The sequence below is a fragment of the Arachis ipaensis genome, chromosome B10 (assembly GCF_000816755.2).
Source record: "Arachis ipaensis cultivar K30076 chromosome B10, Araip1.1, whole genome shotgun sequence".
Lineage (NCBI taxonomy): Eukaryota > Viridiplantae > Streptophyta > Magnoliopsida > Fabales > Fabaceae > Arachis > Arachis ipaensis.
Genome location: NC_029794.2, coordinates 110,548,031 through 110,563,722, shown reverse-complemented (window position 1 = coordinate 110,563,722; position 15,692 = coordinate 110,548,031). Strand labels below are relative to the sequence as shown.

General features: G+C 33.0%; 1 protein-coding gene across 1 annotated transcript; it reads right to left on the bottom strand.

Moving 5' to 3' along the window:
• LOC107623311 (CBL-interacting serine/threonine-protein kinase 25) lies at nt 4,282–6,245 on the bottom strand. The gene has a single exon (XM_016325524.2). The coding sequence runs from the start codon at nt 5,928–5,930 to the stop codon at nt 4,575–4,577; it is 1,356 nt and encodes a 451-aa protein (XP_016181010.1). The 5' UTR covers nt 5,931–6,245; the 3' UTR covers nt 4,282–4,574.

Below are 15,692 nucleotides of genomic sequence, written 5' to 3'. Positions count from 1 at the left end.
GTACTGTAATGAGTTTATAAAATTCTAAAATAAAATAAATCTTAAAAGATAAAAAAAATTGTTATGGAAAACAATAATTTTTTTTATTTTATTTCAGTAAAAAAAATTAACACTAATAAAACATTAATTTAAAAAAAAGTTGCTTAATAAGTAAAGATGGGAGATTAATATTTTATGATTATTTTATGGTTTTTATTTAAAAGTATAATTTTAAGTTAGTGTTAATTTTTTAAATATTAAATTTTTAAAAAAATAAAATTTTTTGGCATTAATTGTTTAATGATGTTATTAATATATAATAAAAACTCTATTAATAAAATGCCTGTTAGAATATTGTACCAACACACATTACAATATTAATAATGTAAAAGAGTTTTAAAACTCTAAACATTAGGGAAGTATTGTAACATCAACCAGTACTAATGTATGGTTCAATTTTCAAAATCAAATTGTAACTTTCTAAAAAGTTATTTAGGAATTTATAAGGAAGTTAAAAAAATAACTTCTCTCATAATACTATTACTTTTTTTTTTATCATATTTCTATAAAATAAGCACTTTTAGAATTAAAAATCTAAATACAAAATAACTTATTTACAAACTACTTTTAATATAATTATTTATTGTTTAAGCTATTTTTTCAAGAGTAACTTAATTGAACTGTTTATTCAAATTGGGTCTTATATTTTCACAATTTATTCTTTAATTTGTATAATGACATATTGGATTTAATATTTTTATAACATCAACAATTAAAGATAAAATAGTAAATTTAATAAAAATCAAATGAAAACATCCCAATTTTAAAAGAACTTTAAAATGGGGTTTTGGAGGAATTTAAAAGACTAACAAAAATTCTCACCATTTATGAATAATAAAACTGTGAACATAGTTAACTCTTCAAAATATTTTTCTTCTCTCCAACCTCTTCAAAACCAAACTCAAAACACATCCTAAAGAAATGAATAATCTTCTTAGAATGAAGACAAAGTTGATGTGTCTCTTGTTGAGGGAATCTTTTTTTAATCTTTTTCTTTTTATATTGATGACAAAAAATTTTAACATAGAATACAACATCCTATATATTTAAATTTTCGCACTGCTAAAGACAAGTAGCATGCTTAATGATGAAAGAATCTAAAACACAATATAATCAATCAAAATACTAATTAAGTCACTTGGACCATAAAAAGATGCAATTATGTTAAGGTAATATAATTGATAAAAAAAATAGTTTATATGATTAAAGAAGGTACCGGATTTTTCGTAGATAATATTTTATATTATTCGTATGTTATCTAATTATTGACATTATTTAAATGAATTAATATTCAAGGTAGTTTTTTAATTTGTAGTCGAGTCTTAATATTGTTCTTAAATTTAAAATTATTCTAAATTTGTCCTTCAATTTAACAATCATTATGTCTGAGATATTTTTTAGTGATAAAATAATGATGTGGTTAGACAAAAACTACGTTGAAATGAAAGCTACACTGGACTGATAAAATATCGCTGTTTTATTTTTGGCACCCAAGGGCTGGTAAGATTTTGCGCGTTGTATCGAATTAAACCACATGCTCCACCACTTGTGCAGGCCCCCGCTGATAGATTCCGCCCAGTGCCCTCCCCCCGCCGCCTTCCGACCCGAAAGGAGTTGACCTCAGATTGACAAATGTTCCTCTCATCCTCAGTCCGATTTTATACTTAGGCATATACTAACCTTAATTAGATAGATCGTTTACCTAGGTACAGAATGAGACCCGCTAGTGAGGTTCATATGGGTAATAGAAAGACCTGCGCCCAAATAGAACATAAACGACGTCTTTTAGAGTATTTTGAAAGGTTTTGACTCCAACATATTAAAACCCCTCAAAATACCTTAAACAAATGTCGTTTATGTTCTATTTGGATACCAAAAATGAAACGATAATATTTTATCAGTCTAGCGTGGCTTCTAAGTTGGCCTTCGTCCAATCACGTCATCATTTCGTCACCAAAAAATATTTCAAGGACGACCGTTGTTAAGTTGAGAAATAAATTTAAGACAATTTTAAATTCATAGACGACATTGAAATCCGATTACAAGTTCAAAAACCACTTTAAATATTAACTCCATTTAAATAGATACATTGACATTCAACACTACTTTTCTTTTCAACAATGTATTAACACTAAAAATAAATTATATTGTCACATCTCTTTGATAATATCATTTATTTTTTTTACAAATTAATACAAACATATAATATAAAAAATTAATGTTATTTTCGATCTTTAACTATTTGTATAAAGACAAAATACTTTTTAATAATTTAAAAATCTATAATCGATTATAATTTGTCTAAATAATCCATGTAAACGGTTACATTACAATAAATTGGGATTGTTTAGACCGATAATATAAATCGTTTAAATAAATTATTTAAATAGTTGGGTCTGATTAAAAATTTTTAAATTTTTAAAAAATATTTTATTTTTTGAATAAATAACCAAAAATAAAAAATGACATTTTTTTGAAAAAAAAAATTATGTGTAGAGTGATATTATACTCAAAACGAAGATCCACTCAGGGAAGCTTGACTCTATGAGTATGAGACATACGGTTAACAGACAAAACAAAAACAAAATCAAAATCAAAATCAGTATACGTGAGAAAGAAGAAAAGAAGTAATAATAATGGTATATCATGCCTAACTAGTATATTAGCATTTAGCATGTAGTTCCAAAAGCAATTGCTAGTTGAAAAAGAGAAACACGGAATCGTCTTAATTAATCAGAGTAATTTTTCACATATATCATTAAACTCTCTTGTAATATAATTAAGTCATACTCGTCTAAGTCATCTCATTCAAAATATATTTACTACTCTTTATTTCTTAGGTTTTATTATCTTTTTTTATCTGTGTTAAAATATCAGATCAGATGATAAAATCTGTTTAACCAAGAAATTTTAATTCAATGATTGCATCTTGATTATTGAAGGGAGTTTGTGTATATCTTGATTATTGAATGAAAATGAAGAACCGAAAAGAGCAATAATAGAGAGAGAGTGGGAAATAAGAGTTTGTTACGTGTGGTATACTGGAAATTTTTTTCTAACGTTATGGTTCCAAGTGTAAGAAGGGGATTATGTTAATTAGTCTTGTGGGGTCTGCTTATTGCAATTAGTTTTGTATCAGACTTTAGGCTAAATCTAATTATTCAACCTAGTCTCTCTTCTACTAATTTCTCGTCCCCCCACGGCCCACACAATTCATATTCAATTCGCAGGTTATTCATAAACTATAATTAATAAATTAATAATGATAGTAAATTACTGATAATTAATGGGTTGGTTGGCGCTCCTCACCAGCTGATTTGAATAGAACAGAAAACCTTAGAAAGAAAGGGTCAAATAGAGAAATGCAAATTTGAATATTCATTGAAGATGCTTAAATTTAGGAAGGAGTTGACGGCAACGACATGCTTGCTGGTACCTACAGCCAGCTAACGAGGTGAATGTGCCCTTAAGAATCTATTTTAGTTTAAGGGGAAATTTTTATTATTATTATTTTAAGTGTTTCTTATTTTTCCATTGGTTGTGTTCTTATTTTCTTTATTACAAGACAAGATACTAACAAAATAAAAACACAAACCATAGTGACAAACACACTCTAATGTGTCACAAAAAAACAAAAATCACACCCTAATGTAAGTAATGTTACCATTTCTTGCTATCTGTCTCGACCCTTCCGCCGGTTTTTCTGGTTTGTGGGCCACTTTTGGTTAATTAGTTACGTCTTAATTAGTTAACACTATTATTTCAGGTTCCTTTGAATTTGATGCTTCGGGGCCTAACCTGCATTCCCCTAACCCTACTCTAAACAAATAATATTATTACTTTTAAATTTTGGCATTCTATTCTATACAAAACTAACTGTACAAAACACCCTGTACAACAAGAATAACAATATAACAACTTAAATAAAACTGGATTTAAGTTTTACGTGGCTTTCTTCCATTCATTTTGATCATCCAAAATAGATAAATCATAATGCAGAAAAGGCTAATTAATTTAACTTGGGGTTTCAGCAACGCCATGGATCATTCAACAAATACACAAATTAATAATGTTAAATGATTTAAAATAAAAAGTAATAAGAATTTATCAAAAGAAGTTTTTAAGAAAACCAATTATCTACGAAAATAACCCCCCAATAAAATCCATTCCATAGCAACCCGATAATTAGACTCTTCTTTGTAGGGAACACTACCTCACTAGTCACACATTCAAATATAAAGATGGTTTAACAAATTGTTTCACTCCCATCTTCAAAACACTATAGTGGTGCAGACGAAATCAACTACTATTCCGTATTTAACTTTGCACAATATTACTTACAATTTATGTACATCCTCACGTTGATGGGAAGCAAACTGCCCAATCTTTCCAAAAAAAATCAGGCAGGTAGGCAGGAGGGCATTAAGACGAAAGTGAAAAAACAAATAAAAAAGGTGAAGGAAAATGGCCAAAACTTGAAAGAGAAACTCTATCTTATGGTATATCGGTTATTATCCTAACTAACTATGTATTAATTACGCAACGACCTCTTGCTGTTGACATTCCCCACCGTGACCAGCGGTGAGGTTACCGTTACACGTGGCGTCACCTTGCCAAGTCCAAACAATGTCCTTCAACGCGGGCCTAACGTCCTCCTCGCAGAACTTAACGTACTCCAAGGTGTCGCCGGCGGATTTCGAGAGCTCCACGATGGCAACCTCCGGCGCCACCTCGAACACCTCCGCTGTCACTGCCAGCCTCCCCTTCCTCCCCTCCGATGGCCCGTGCAGCTTTATCCTGAAGTTCTTCACCTCCGCCACCCTGAACCTCATCCCCTTCGCCGCTGCAATGATCTTCGCCACGATCGCCGGCGCCGAACACCGCGAAGTGAACATCGATCCGCTCCGCCTCTTGCTCTCAAACAGTCCAGACAAATCAAATCCGGACGACATCGACGAGATAAACTCGAACGCGTTGAAGAATTTCGGCGACGAAACTTTGTCATTTGTTCTCGAATCTTCCAAAATTTCTTCAACCTTCTTCTCCTTTTCTTCCAATTCCAACGCGGAAGGTACCGGAAAACCTTTCCGGAACCATGGCGATCGCATGATCGCTGGAATCGTGGTTCTCCTCTCCGGATCGGCCACCATGATCTTCGAAATTAGCCTTCGCGCTTCCGGGGAAAACCACGGTGGAAACTGAAACTCCGCTCTGAGAACCTTATTGTACATGGTCATGAGATTCTCATCGCGGAACGGAAGGAACCCTGCGAGCAGCACGTAGAGGATGACGCCGCAGGACCACGTGTCAGCCTTGGATCCGTCGTAGCCTCTCTTCCGGAGCACCTCCGGTGCCACGTAAGCAGGAGTTCCGCATTGCGTGTGGAGGAGGCCGTCATAGCGCAACTGCTCCGGCAAGGCGGAAAGTCCGAAATCGGATATCTTAAGATTCTCGTCGTCGTCGAGGAGGAGATTTTCCGGCTTGAGGTCGCGGTGAGAAACGCCTCTGCTGTGGCAGAAATCAATGGCGCTGATCAATTGCTGGAAGTACTTTCTAGCGACATCTTCTTTGAGCTTTCCTTTGGAGATCTTAGCGAAGAGTTCACCGCCGCGAACGTACTCCATGACGAAGAAGATCTTGGTCTTGGTGGCCATGACCTCCTTCAACTCCACGATATTCGGGTGCTTGACGAGGCCCATCACCGAAATCTCGCGCTTGATCTGTTCCATCATGCCTTCTCTCTTCACCTGCTCCTTGTTGATCACCTTAATCGCCACACTTTCACCCGTGGCTATTTGCTTCCCGTAGTACACCTTGGCAAACGTGCCTTTCCCGAGAAGCCTCCCCATTTCATACTTGCCAAATACCGTGTGGCACTGGCACTCCTCCATTCAATTAGCGGTTAACACACCAACTAACTAACCTTTTTGTTGGAGTTAGTTACAACTTCCGAGATGGTAGTACTAGTGTATGCTGTATATGGACATGGTGTCTTTGTTTTTAGGGGGAAAGGGTAATTGGATTGGGTTTAGGGAAGACTGGAGGAGGGAAGGGAGTGTGTTGTTTTGTTTCCTTAGATGAGAAAGGTGTTAAAAAAGAATTGTTTGGGTTTGGGGGGTGTAGATATAGGAGAGTGATGGGTGTGGCTATGAGCTAGTGAGAAGAAAGAGCGGGAGGTTACAGGTTATGGGAATGGGTTGTCTCCTTACTATTGGAGCAGCTGGTATCTGAATTCCTTGTGCTTCAAAGCCCACCGAATGCAAACAATAATGGACAACAATTTTTCTTATTTTTTCCTTTCAAAGTTAAAATCTCAATTATTATTTTTTAGGGTTATACTAAGTATATGCTAAAATTAACCACCAAAATCAGTTATTAGTATAAAATATATATTAAAATATAAATATACATTAAAAATAAATTAAATTACACATATATTTATACATAAATATATTAGTAATTGATTTTAGTGATTAATTTTAGTGTATAAATAATATTTTTATATTTTTTATATAAAAGTTTTTAACATTAAAGAAATGAATTTGCCTATTATTATTGTATGCAAATATCAGCAAATCTGTGAAGACCACTTGGCAAGTGGACACGTTCTACTTAGTAGGGGGTCTTCAGCATCAGTTTCATGCTTTTGGCATAAAACAAAAAGATATGACAGGTTTTGAGTTTTGACTATATCGAAAGAAATTAAAACTTTGATTGTTTTTAAAATATTATTAAAAATTTAATTTTGATGTATAATTGATATAAAATAATTTTATATTTATATTTAATTATATAATATTATATTAATAAAAATAATTATTTTTATATTAACTGTGTAACTAATTATTTGGAAAAAGTTAAAATTGGATCTCGAAATATTCTGTGTCTACTTTAAGAGGACGAATCTTATTGATTAATTGGTAATTTGGTATACATTATATTAACATATTACTGTCCATTTGATTGGTTAATTGCATTAAATTATTTACTAAAAATTTTGGATTTGATTTATGAAAAAATTACTATTCAAATAAAGATGACTAAATAATTTGAATGGCTAAATAATTTGCTATAAATATATTTTTATGTGATTGACTTTAAAATTTTTTACTATCTTTTAGAGCATAATTTTTTTTAGATATTGACCAAATTTTAGTGTAACAAATAATAATTATTAATATAAATATTTTATAAAATTATAATTAAAATTAAAGTTTAATTATTTTTAATGTTAAAAATAATTAGTATTTGTTTTAACTGATTTAGATTGGTTGGTGAGTGGTCATCTCACTCGTCTAAAGTATTAGAGTTTCAAATGTTATAGTAACGTAAGTCAAGTATAGAAGTGTGGTATATTCTCACCTACAAATTCAAAGGAGATTCTCGCTAGATCTATAGATGCTTTACATATTATGCAGGAAAAAAAATCAAAGGATAACATCTATATCATCGTATATATACGGCGGATGAAATTAATTAATATTATTACAATTTCTATAGTAAAAGATTTAATTAATTAGGAGCTTCCAGTAGATGATCAAAAGGATTATTTTTTTTCCGTAATTAACATGCATGTATATGTAGCTAATTCTTAGAAGAAGGGGTAAATATATATAATAATTTATGTATATATTCTCTGTCAATATAATTTATTTAAATTGTGTGTAATATGAATGTAATAAATTATATTAGATTCATGTATATATACGTTTGAATAAAAACTGATAAAATATAAAAAAATTAATGTATTAGTAAATTATTTAGCATTCATTAATTGTTAATATTATTTATCTATCTATATACTAAATTAATTCCTGACTTTGTATTAAGTAACTCATTTTAGTCTTTAAAATTAAATATTGTGCACCAAATTAGTCCTAATATTTTATATTAACAATTTAATGGACAAATCCAAAAATATCTATACGATAATGGCCTAATATTTTAGCATAGTATAAATTATACCATAATTTTATATATCATATTATAACTTTAAGTCAACTCCTTAAACACATAAAGTACACATGACAAAAGAGAATATTACAAATAAAATTATAGTAAGATTATTTAAAAACACCGTAAAAAAGACACATCTCTTTTGTTAATCAAAAGTTAGAAGGAAAAAATATACGCCTAATAATAAGCAACTAAAATAGACAAATTTTTTTAAAAAATATAAAAGAATAAAATGTATAAGTAGAGATAAAAGAAAAAAATAAATAAATTACAAAAATTGTACCCTAAACACAAGAGAGAGGAAGAGAGAAAGAGAGAAAAGAGAGAACAGAGAACGAATGAGTAAAAAACACATTATGATCTCGGATAAATAGATGATATTGAAAAAAATAAACTAATTAAATTAATTCATATATTTCGTTATCATATTTATTATTTACTAAAATAATTTGATATTTACTCTAATCAAATCAAATAATTAATATAATTAACTAAATTAATTAATTGATATAATTAATTATAATAAATTAATTTATATAAATTATAATAAATAGTGAGATTTGAATGTCTAATCAAATTAATTAATTGATATTATTCATTAGTTATAATTGATTTGTTTTACAAAATTAAAAAAATAAATCGGAAAACACTCTTAAAAGCATGCCACGTCAGCTGCATCATTAAATGCAGAAATCCGATTTTTATATAATAGAATAGATTATATAATATATGAAAGTGTAAGTATAATACTCACACTATATTAGTCCCAAAATCACTCATTCACATAAATAATGTTATTATATTTTTGAGTAAAGTATCGTTTTTGTCCCCAACGTTTGGAGTAAGTCCCAAAGTTGTCCCTAACGTTTCAATCGTCCTATTTAAGTCCCTAACGTTTCAAAATTGGCTCAATATTGTCTTACCGTTAAGGATCCGTTAACAGAATTGACGGCGGGACAAAATTGAGACGATTTTGAAACGTTAGGGACTCAAATAGAACGAAAACGTTGGAGACAAAAATGATACATAGAAATAAATTTTAATTTTATCCTTAAATAATATCAATTTTTTACTGTATATAATATTCAATTATTTTTTAATCACATCTAAGTAAATTACACTTCATCACACTACTTTCATTCTAAATAAATTTTTTTTATATTTTTATATTAACTTATAACTTTAAGTATAAAATTATTTAAGAATAAAATTAAAATTTATTTCTATGTATCATTTTTGTCCCCAATATTTTCGTTCTATTTGAGTCCCTAGCGTTTTAAAATCGTCTCAATTTTGTCCTGCCGTCAATTCTGTTAACAGATCCTTAACGGCAGGACAACATTGAGTCAATTTTGAAAGATTAGGGACTTAAATAGGACGATTGAAACGTTAGAGACAACTTTAGAACTTACCCCAAACGTTGGGGACAAAAATGATACTTTACTCTATATTTTTTCTCTCATATTCATTAACACTCATAGAATAAAAAAATAAACAAGGAGCATATCTCAATTCTCATAATACATTTTCATTGTTTTGAAATACCCAAAATAGATAAGGCATTTGTGCCTTTATATAGACAATGCTTTATACTAATAATTTATGACTTTACTAGCTTTCTAATACACATACTTATCAAACTTTGCTTTTAACTTTGACTATTCAAATAAGTAATTACTACATCTTTATTAGTTAGCATCTTGTAATGTCTAGTACAACTATTATAAACATATTAAAAATTCTTCAAGCTTAGTCATCAATTTGAAGCTTCCAACACAATTCATGATTCTTCTAGTATGGACGTGATGAGTGCAACTTGTTATATATATATAGATGCTTCATGATTCTTCCAACTTGATTTGTATCCTCCAATTTTGACTAGGAGATAAAGTTTGACTTGTGATTCTTGTAGATTCTAGTTTCATCACTTGTAATTCTTGTAGCTTCTAATTTTATGATAGTTCTAGTACGGTGCAAGTTGATTTAGTTTTTACTAACATTGCCTCTCTTAAATCAAACTTACAAAATTAGTCATTTCAAGCATCTTTTTCAACTTGTAAAATAACTCAATCTTCAACAGCTTTGTAAATATATCTGCTACTTGTTCTTCAATTGGTCGGTACTTGATCACAACTTCTTTCTCATCTACCAACTTTCTGATTTTATCAACCCGAATGTCAATATGCTTCAATCTTCTATGGAATATTAGATTTTTGCAAAGTGCAATAGCTGACTTATTATCACACAATATCGTTATTGGAGTACTTTGTTTCTCATTCAATTTTTCAAGAATTCTTCTTAACCAAATTGCTTGCATTGCATAACTTACTGTTATAAAAATTAGTTGATTTACATATAAATTAACTTTATTAAAAATAAAAAAATAATCTATCATATATAATAATCCTTGATATACATGTATATATTAGAATGATCTATTTTAATTATGTGAGTGATTATTATTATTATTATTATTATTATTTGTTTCGAGGGTTACCTGAAACGGTAATTTGGGTCTAAACGTGAGGTCTAGACTCCTTCTGAGACAGCGTCTGACTTGTGCTGGTGCCGAGGTGCCGCGTCCGAGTTCCTTGTGAGGAGATAGCGGTGGTACCTACAAGAGACTCCGATGTTTAAGTTAGCAAAGACATTAGGCAAGTTTTTAATAGATTGGGTTCTGGATATACCTAAGTGTGTCAATGTATTTATAGTAGAAAAGATAACCACCTTTTAAAATAGTTCCACCTTGAATGGTGGATGGCCGCTCCCCTTTTCTAGGAAAGTTGTTTAGATCTCCCTTCTAGATGGGTAGGAGATATCTTATGAGTTAATTACTTATTCAAATAAGTAAGGTTGAACAACCACTGTGGCGCCCGACCTCTATGAGGTCGGGTAGAAGTAGATGAGGCTACCTTCATTGGGTGAGCTTTTATTCCTTTTGGGCTTGGCTTCATTTTGGGCCTGGGTATGAACAGTGCCCCTACTTGAATCCGGGCTTTTATAAAGTCAGACTCGAGCATTTGTAGATTTAGCCTTCAACGTCGGGTATACCGCCTTTGGTAGGTCGGATACTCGACGTGTTTTCGAAAAATTTTGAAACATTGCATCCATTTATGGTACGACGCATGTTACTTTTGCGAATACCTTGGGAACCACACACACCATTAATGAGGGCATGTGGATTTACTCTTTTGCCCCTTGTGTCTTATAAATACCCAAATTCTTTCTCTTTTTCCTTTTTTGCTTCCTCTTCTGAAGCGTTTGCCTATTTTCTTTATTTCAAAATTTTCTTCAATTTAATTTTTGTACTCGTATTTGAATCGAAGATTTTCTTCATCTTAAGGAGAAAGGGATTTGTCTACGTCCCTGGAGTGGAATGTTCGTGTCTTTGCTATTTAAGCACTCTATTCTGATTCGCGTTCCTTCAAGGTTAGCGTTTCTTATCTTTTTGAATTTCTGTCTCTGTTTTCTTGTACTCTGAGTGCTGTTGTTGCTTTATTTTTTGGAGAAGTTTTGAAAAACTTTGCTTCTTTTCTTTATCAAATTTAGACTTTTGATTGTTACCGTGAGTCTTGAGTATGGGGTTTTTATGTTGTGTTGTCCCCAAATGGTGTCACCTTAGCTATTGAAGATGGCACCATTTTTTATTTTGGTAATGTGAATGTAGTTGTTGGGTGTATGAGATTCTATAAGTATTTGTTGGTGTTGTTGATGACGACGACTCGACTTCTTATGATTGTTGCAGTTGCTTTAATATGCCCGACTTCTTGTGACAATTTTCCTGTGTTTGTTGTGTTGTAGGTATAGCCTTTATGTCTCGTTCTCTAATACACAACATATCTTCTAAAGTCCCGTCCGACCTGATTTTGGTAGATATATCCGTACTTACTCCTATCCTTGTTATTGATAAAGAGTATGCTTATTCTTTTCGTAGACATCATAGGCTATGCTTAAGTCAGGAGGATGTGAGAAACTATGAGATTGTAGTGACTGACCGTGAAGAGAGAGTTTGTTTTTCAAGATTAGATAGGTTGGGACGTCACTTTATCTACAAATACGATTATTTTTTCACAAAACTGGGAGTTAGGATTCCTTTTTTTGATTTTGAGTCTGAGGTCCTCAACCTCTGTAATACCGCCCCTTCCTAGCTTCATCCCAACTCTTGGGGTTTCTTGAAAATTTATCAACTTCGGTGCCATGCACTTGATATCCTTCCCTCTGTTAATATTTTCTTTTACCTTTTTGTTCTTACGAAATATTTTAGCTCCAAGAAACAAGGCTAGATCTCTTTTTGAGTTGTTCAGGAAATAAATATTTTTGCCATATTTGATGATTCCTTTCATGACTTCAAAAATTACTTTTTTAAACTCTGTTCTATTGAGTATGTTTGACCTTTCTTCCTTAATGAGAAGGATGAGCCTATTTTTTTTTATTTATACTAAGAGGAGATCCCTGTAGTTGTTAGGTATGGGTTGGACGATTTGGATGAGGTTGAGGAGAGTATAGCTGCTCTTTTCCAGGAGTATTGGGGCCGAACTCCCCATTTGGACACCAAGAAGTTTTTAGGAAATCCTATCCAAATTCAATCCAAGCTAAGTAGTCTTCTTTTTCATTTTGTAAATATGTCTTTGTCAAATTGTCTTAAGGTAACTTGGCTTTGATGTCGTGCAGAAAAAATGGTTCCTAAGTCGACTGCTATGAAAACACTTTAGACTGCCAAAAAGAATGTTGTTGCACATAGCATACAACTAAAGGAAGCTGGTGAATATGCCAATCTCTCCTCCCGATTTAAGTCAATCTCAGAAGCGTATGCCTCGGTAAAAACAATAGCTGATCCGACTTCTCAACCAACTCTCCCTCTCTTTAGCTCGGTGAAACAAACAGCTCTTTCTCCACCCCTCAATCCAAAGCTGAAGTCTAAGAAACGGAAGACCACCGAATTAGGGGGTGTCTATGAGCAGGGCTTTGATGTAATGGCTTGGGCCAAATAACACATCCCCATAGTTCTATTAGTATGGATGATGTTTTCGTGAAGAACCACCTTCAAGTACTTACCCGAGGTGAAATTCGTGCAGTCGGGGTGTGTGCTTCATTTTTAAAGGAGTTGGAGAATACTCCCCTTGGTGGCATCCAACGTGATTTTTCTAACCTTCAAGCTGAAGTGGCGTCTTTAAGGGAGTCAAAAAAGAATTGGAGGTTGAGAAGGAATCACTTTCGTCCGACCTTGAAAAATTTCAGGAGAGAGTAAACAGGCAGAGGTTGCCTTAGCCATGGCAAAGGGCATAAAAAAGAATGATAAAAAGACTTATACCAGAGTCTTTGGGGAAAAGCTTGACTTGATAGATGAGGTCGCCAAGTCCAGGAAGAAATATACGGAGCTTAAGGAGACAATAGCTGAAGGTATAGAGGAGATGGTGGGGAATCTAAAGGCTCAGTTTCGAGTTGTTGCTCCCGAGGCAGACCTTTCTGTTATTAGCCCTGATAACATTGTGGTTGATGGGAAGATTTTCCCTGCCCCTGAAGACAATGAAAACACTCACATGCCCGACCCAAAGACCTCAGAAGTCCAAGTTAGGGAGTCTCTCAGAGCTTTCCAACCCGGATGGAAGATGAGCTCATCTCTTCTCATCCTGAAACTCTTCCAACTTCTTTCGTGCAACCTGAAGATGCTTCCAACATGACTTTAAATGAGGAGGTTCCTCCTCCTTAGTTTTATTTTCTAAGTATTTGAATGGCCAAGTCTGTGGGTATTTTAATGAACAATTATTTTGTAATAGTTGTAGTTTAAACAACTTTTATTTTGTTGTTTTAAGAACTTTTTTCACTATTCTGATAGTGGCTTTTTGTATGAATGATTGTGTTGTTTAATCATATTTCATTAGTTGGGAAAGACATCAGCTAAGTAGGTCAGGCATTTTTGGACCTCTCTTATGTAAAGATTGTTTTTTCTTAATTGTTTGAATTTCGACTTTAAGTAGTCGGACTTATCAAGTTACTCTTGCATTTCATTTTAGGTCCAACTCTTTTAAGGTCGGACCACGAACTGCTTATATAACTTCTTACACTAATTTGTACCTCATCGCTTTATCTTGCCGACCATTCAGGTCGGGTAATGATTTTTGCGATTTTTCGAGCTTAAATTAATGCATTTGGATGGAAAAATTTGGTAGAAAATGAATTATCATTAATAAAAGAAAAATATTACGTACGTCTTCTTGCTACTAAGGATTTTTCTTTTTACCCTTAGCTCTTGATATGGTACCTCGTTAAACCCCTTCAGAAAAACCCTTTTTGAAAAAAACCATAAAATTGGAAAAAATAGTACACCAGGAAATAAAGTGCGCTTTCTAACTGTAGTACCTCTTCAAGTTGCATACGTGCCATGACCTTAGGAGCTCGTTCTACTTTAGATCGAACACTTTATAGTAACTTTTTTCTAAGACTTCCATAACCTTATAAGGTCCTTTTCAGTTTTCTGTCAGCTTTCCCTCGCCCGACTTCTGAACTCCGATGTCGTTTTGAATTAGTATGAGGTCGTTTGTGGCGAAGCTTCTTCTCATGACTTTCGTGTTGTACCTCAAGGTCATCTTTTGCTTCAATGCTTCCTCTTTTATCTGAGCTTATTCTCAGACTTCTAGGAGGAGATCGAGTTCTTCCTTTTATGCTTGGACATGTATCACTTCATCATAGAATCTAACCCTTGGAGATTCTTCAGTGATTTCTACAAGAATCATGCTTCTATGCCGTAAGCAAGTCAGAAAGGTAATTCCCCAATTGTGAAATAGGGAGTTGTGTGAGATGCCCACAAGACTTGAGGGAGCTCGTATGTCCATGCTCCCTTAGCGTCTTGTAGTCGGCGTTTCAACCTAGCCAGTATGACTTTATTCGCAGCTTCTGCTTGCCGATTGGCTTGGGGGTGTTCTACCAACGTGAACTGGTGTTTGATTTTAAGGTTTGCTACCAAGCTTCTGAAGCCTGAGTCAGTAAACAGAGTTCCATTCTCCATGGTAATGGAGTGTAGGACTCCAAATCGGGTAATAATGTTCTTGTAAAGAAATATCCGACTTTTTTGGGATGTGATAGTTGCCAAGGGCTCTGATTCAATCCACTTGGTGAAATAATCAAACCCAATTATGAGGTACTTTTACCTGTCCGGGTGCCTGTGAAAATAGACCGAGAAGGTCAAGACCCCATTTTGCAAATGGCCAAGGTGAGTTGACGCTAATAAGTTCCTCTGGAGTTGCTACATGAAAATTAGCATGCTTTTGACAAGGTGGACACTTTTTAACGAAGTCGACTGCCTCCCTTTGTAAGTTCGGCCAAACGAAGTCGACTCGGATCACTTTCTTGGCTAGTGATCGTGCTCCTAAGTGATTTTCACATATGCCATTATGAACTTCTTCTAAGACCTCCTTAGTCTTGAAGGTCGGGACACACTTCAATAGAGGTGTGGATACTCCTCTTTTGTAGAGAACATTATGGACCAGGGTATAGTTTTGTGCTTTTCTCATGAACCTTCTTGCTTCCCTTTCTTCTCTAGGAACGATATCAAATTTAAGATATTCAATTATGAGGTCATCCATTCTAGGCTTTGATTGGATATGGCCATTGTGCCGGACTTGTCGTCTTCTTTTTTAGTTATATAAAATATTAAAAATATTTTTTATTTTAACAATTAATAATATATATTATTTCTA

Coding starts and splice junctions, on each gene's coding strand:
- LOC107623311 (XM_016325524.2), bottom strand. CDS start 5,930: ATGGAGGAGTGCCAGTGCCACACGGTATTTGGCAAGTATGAAATGGGG.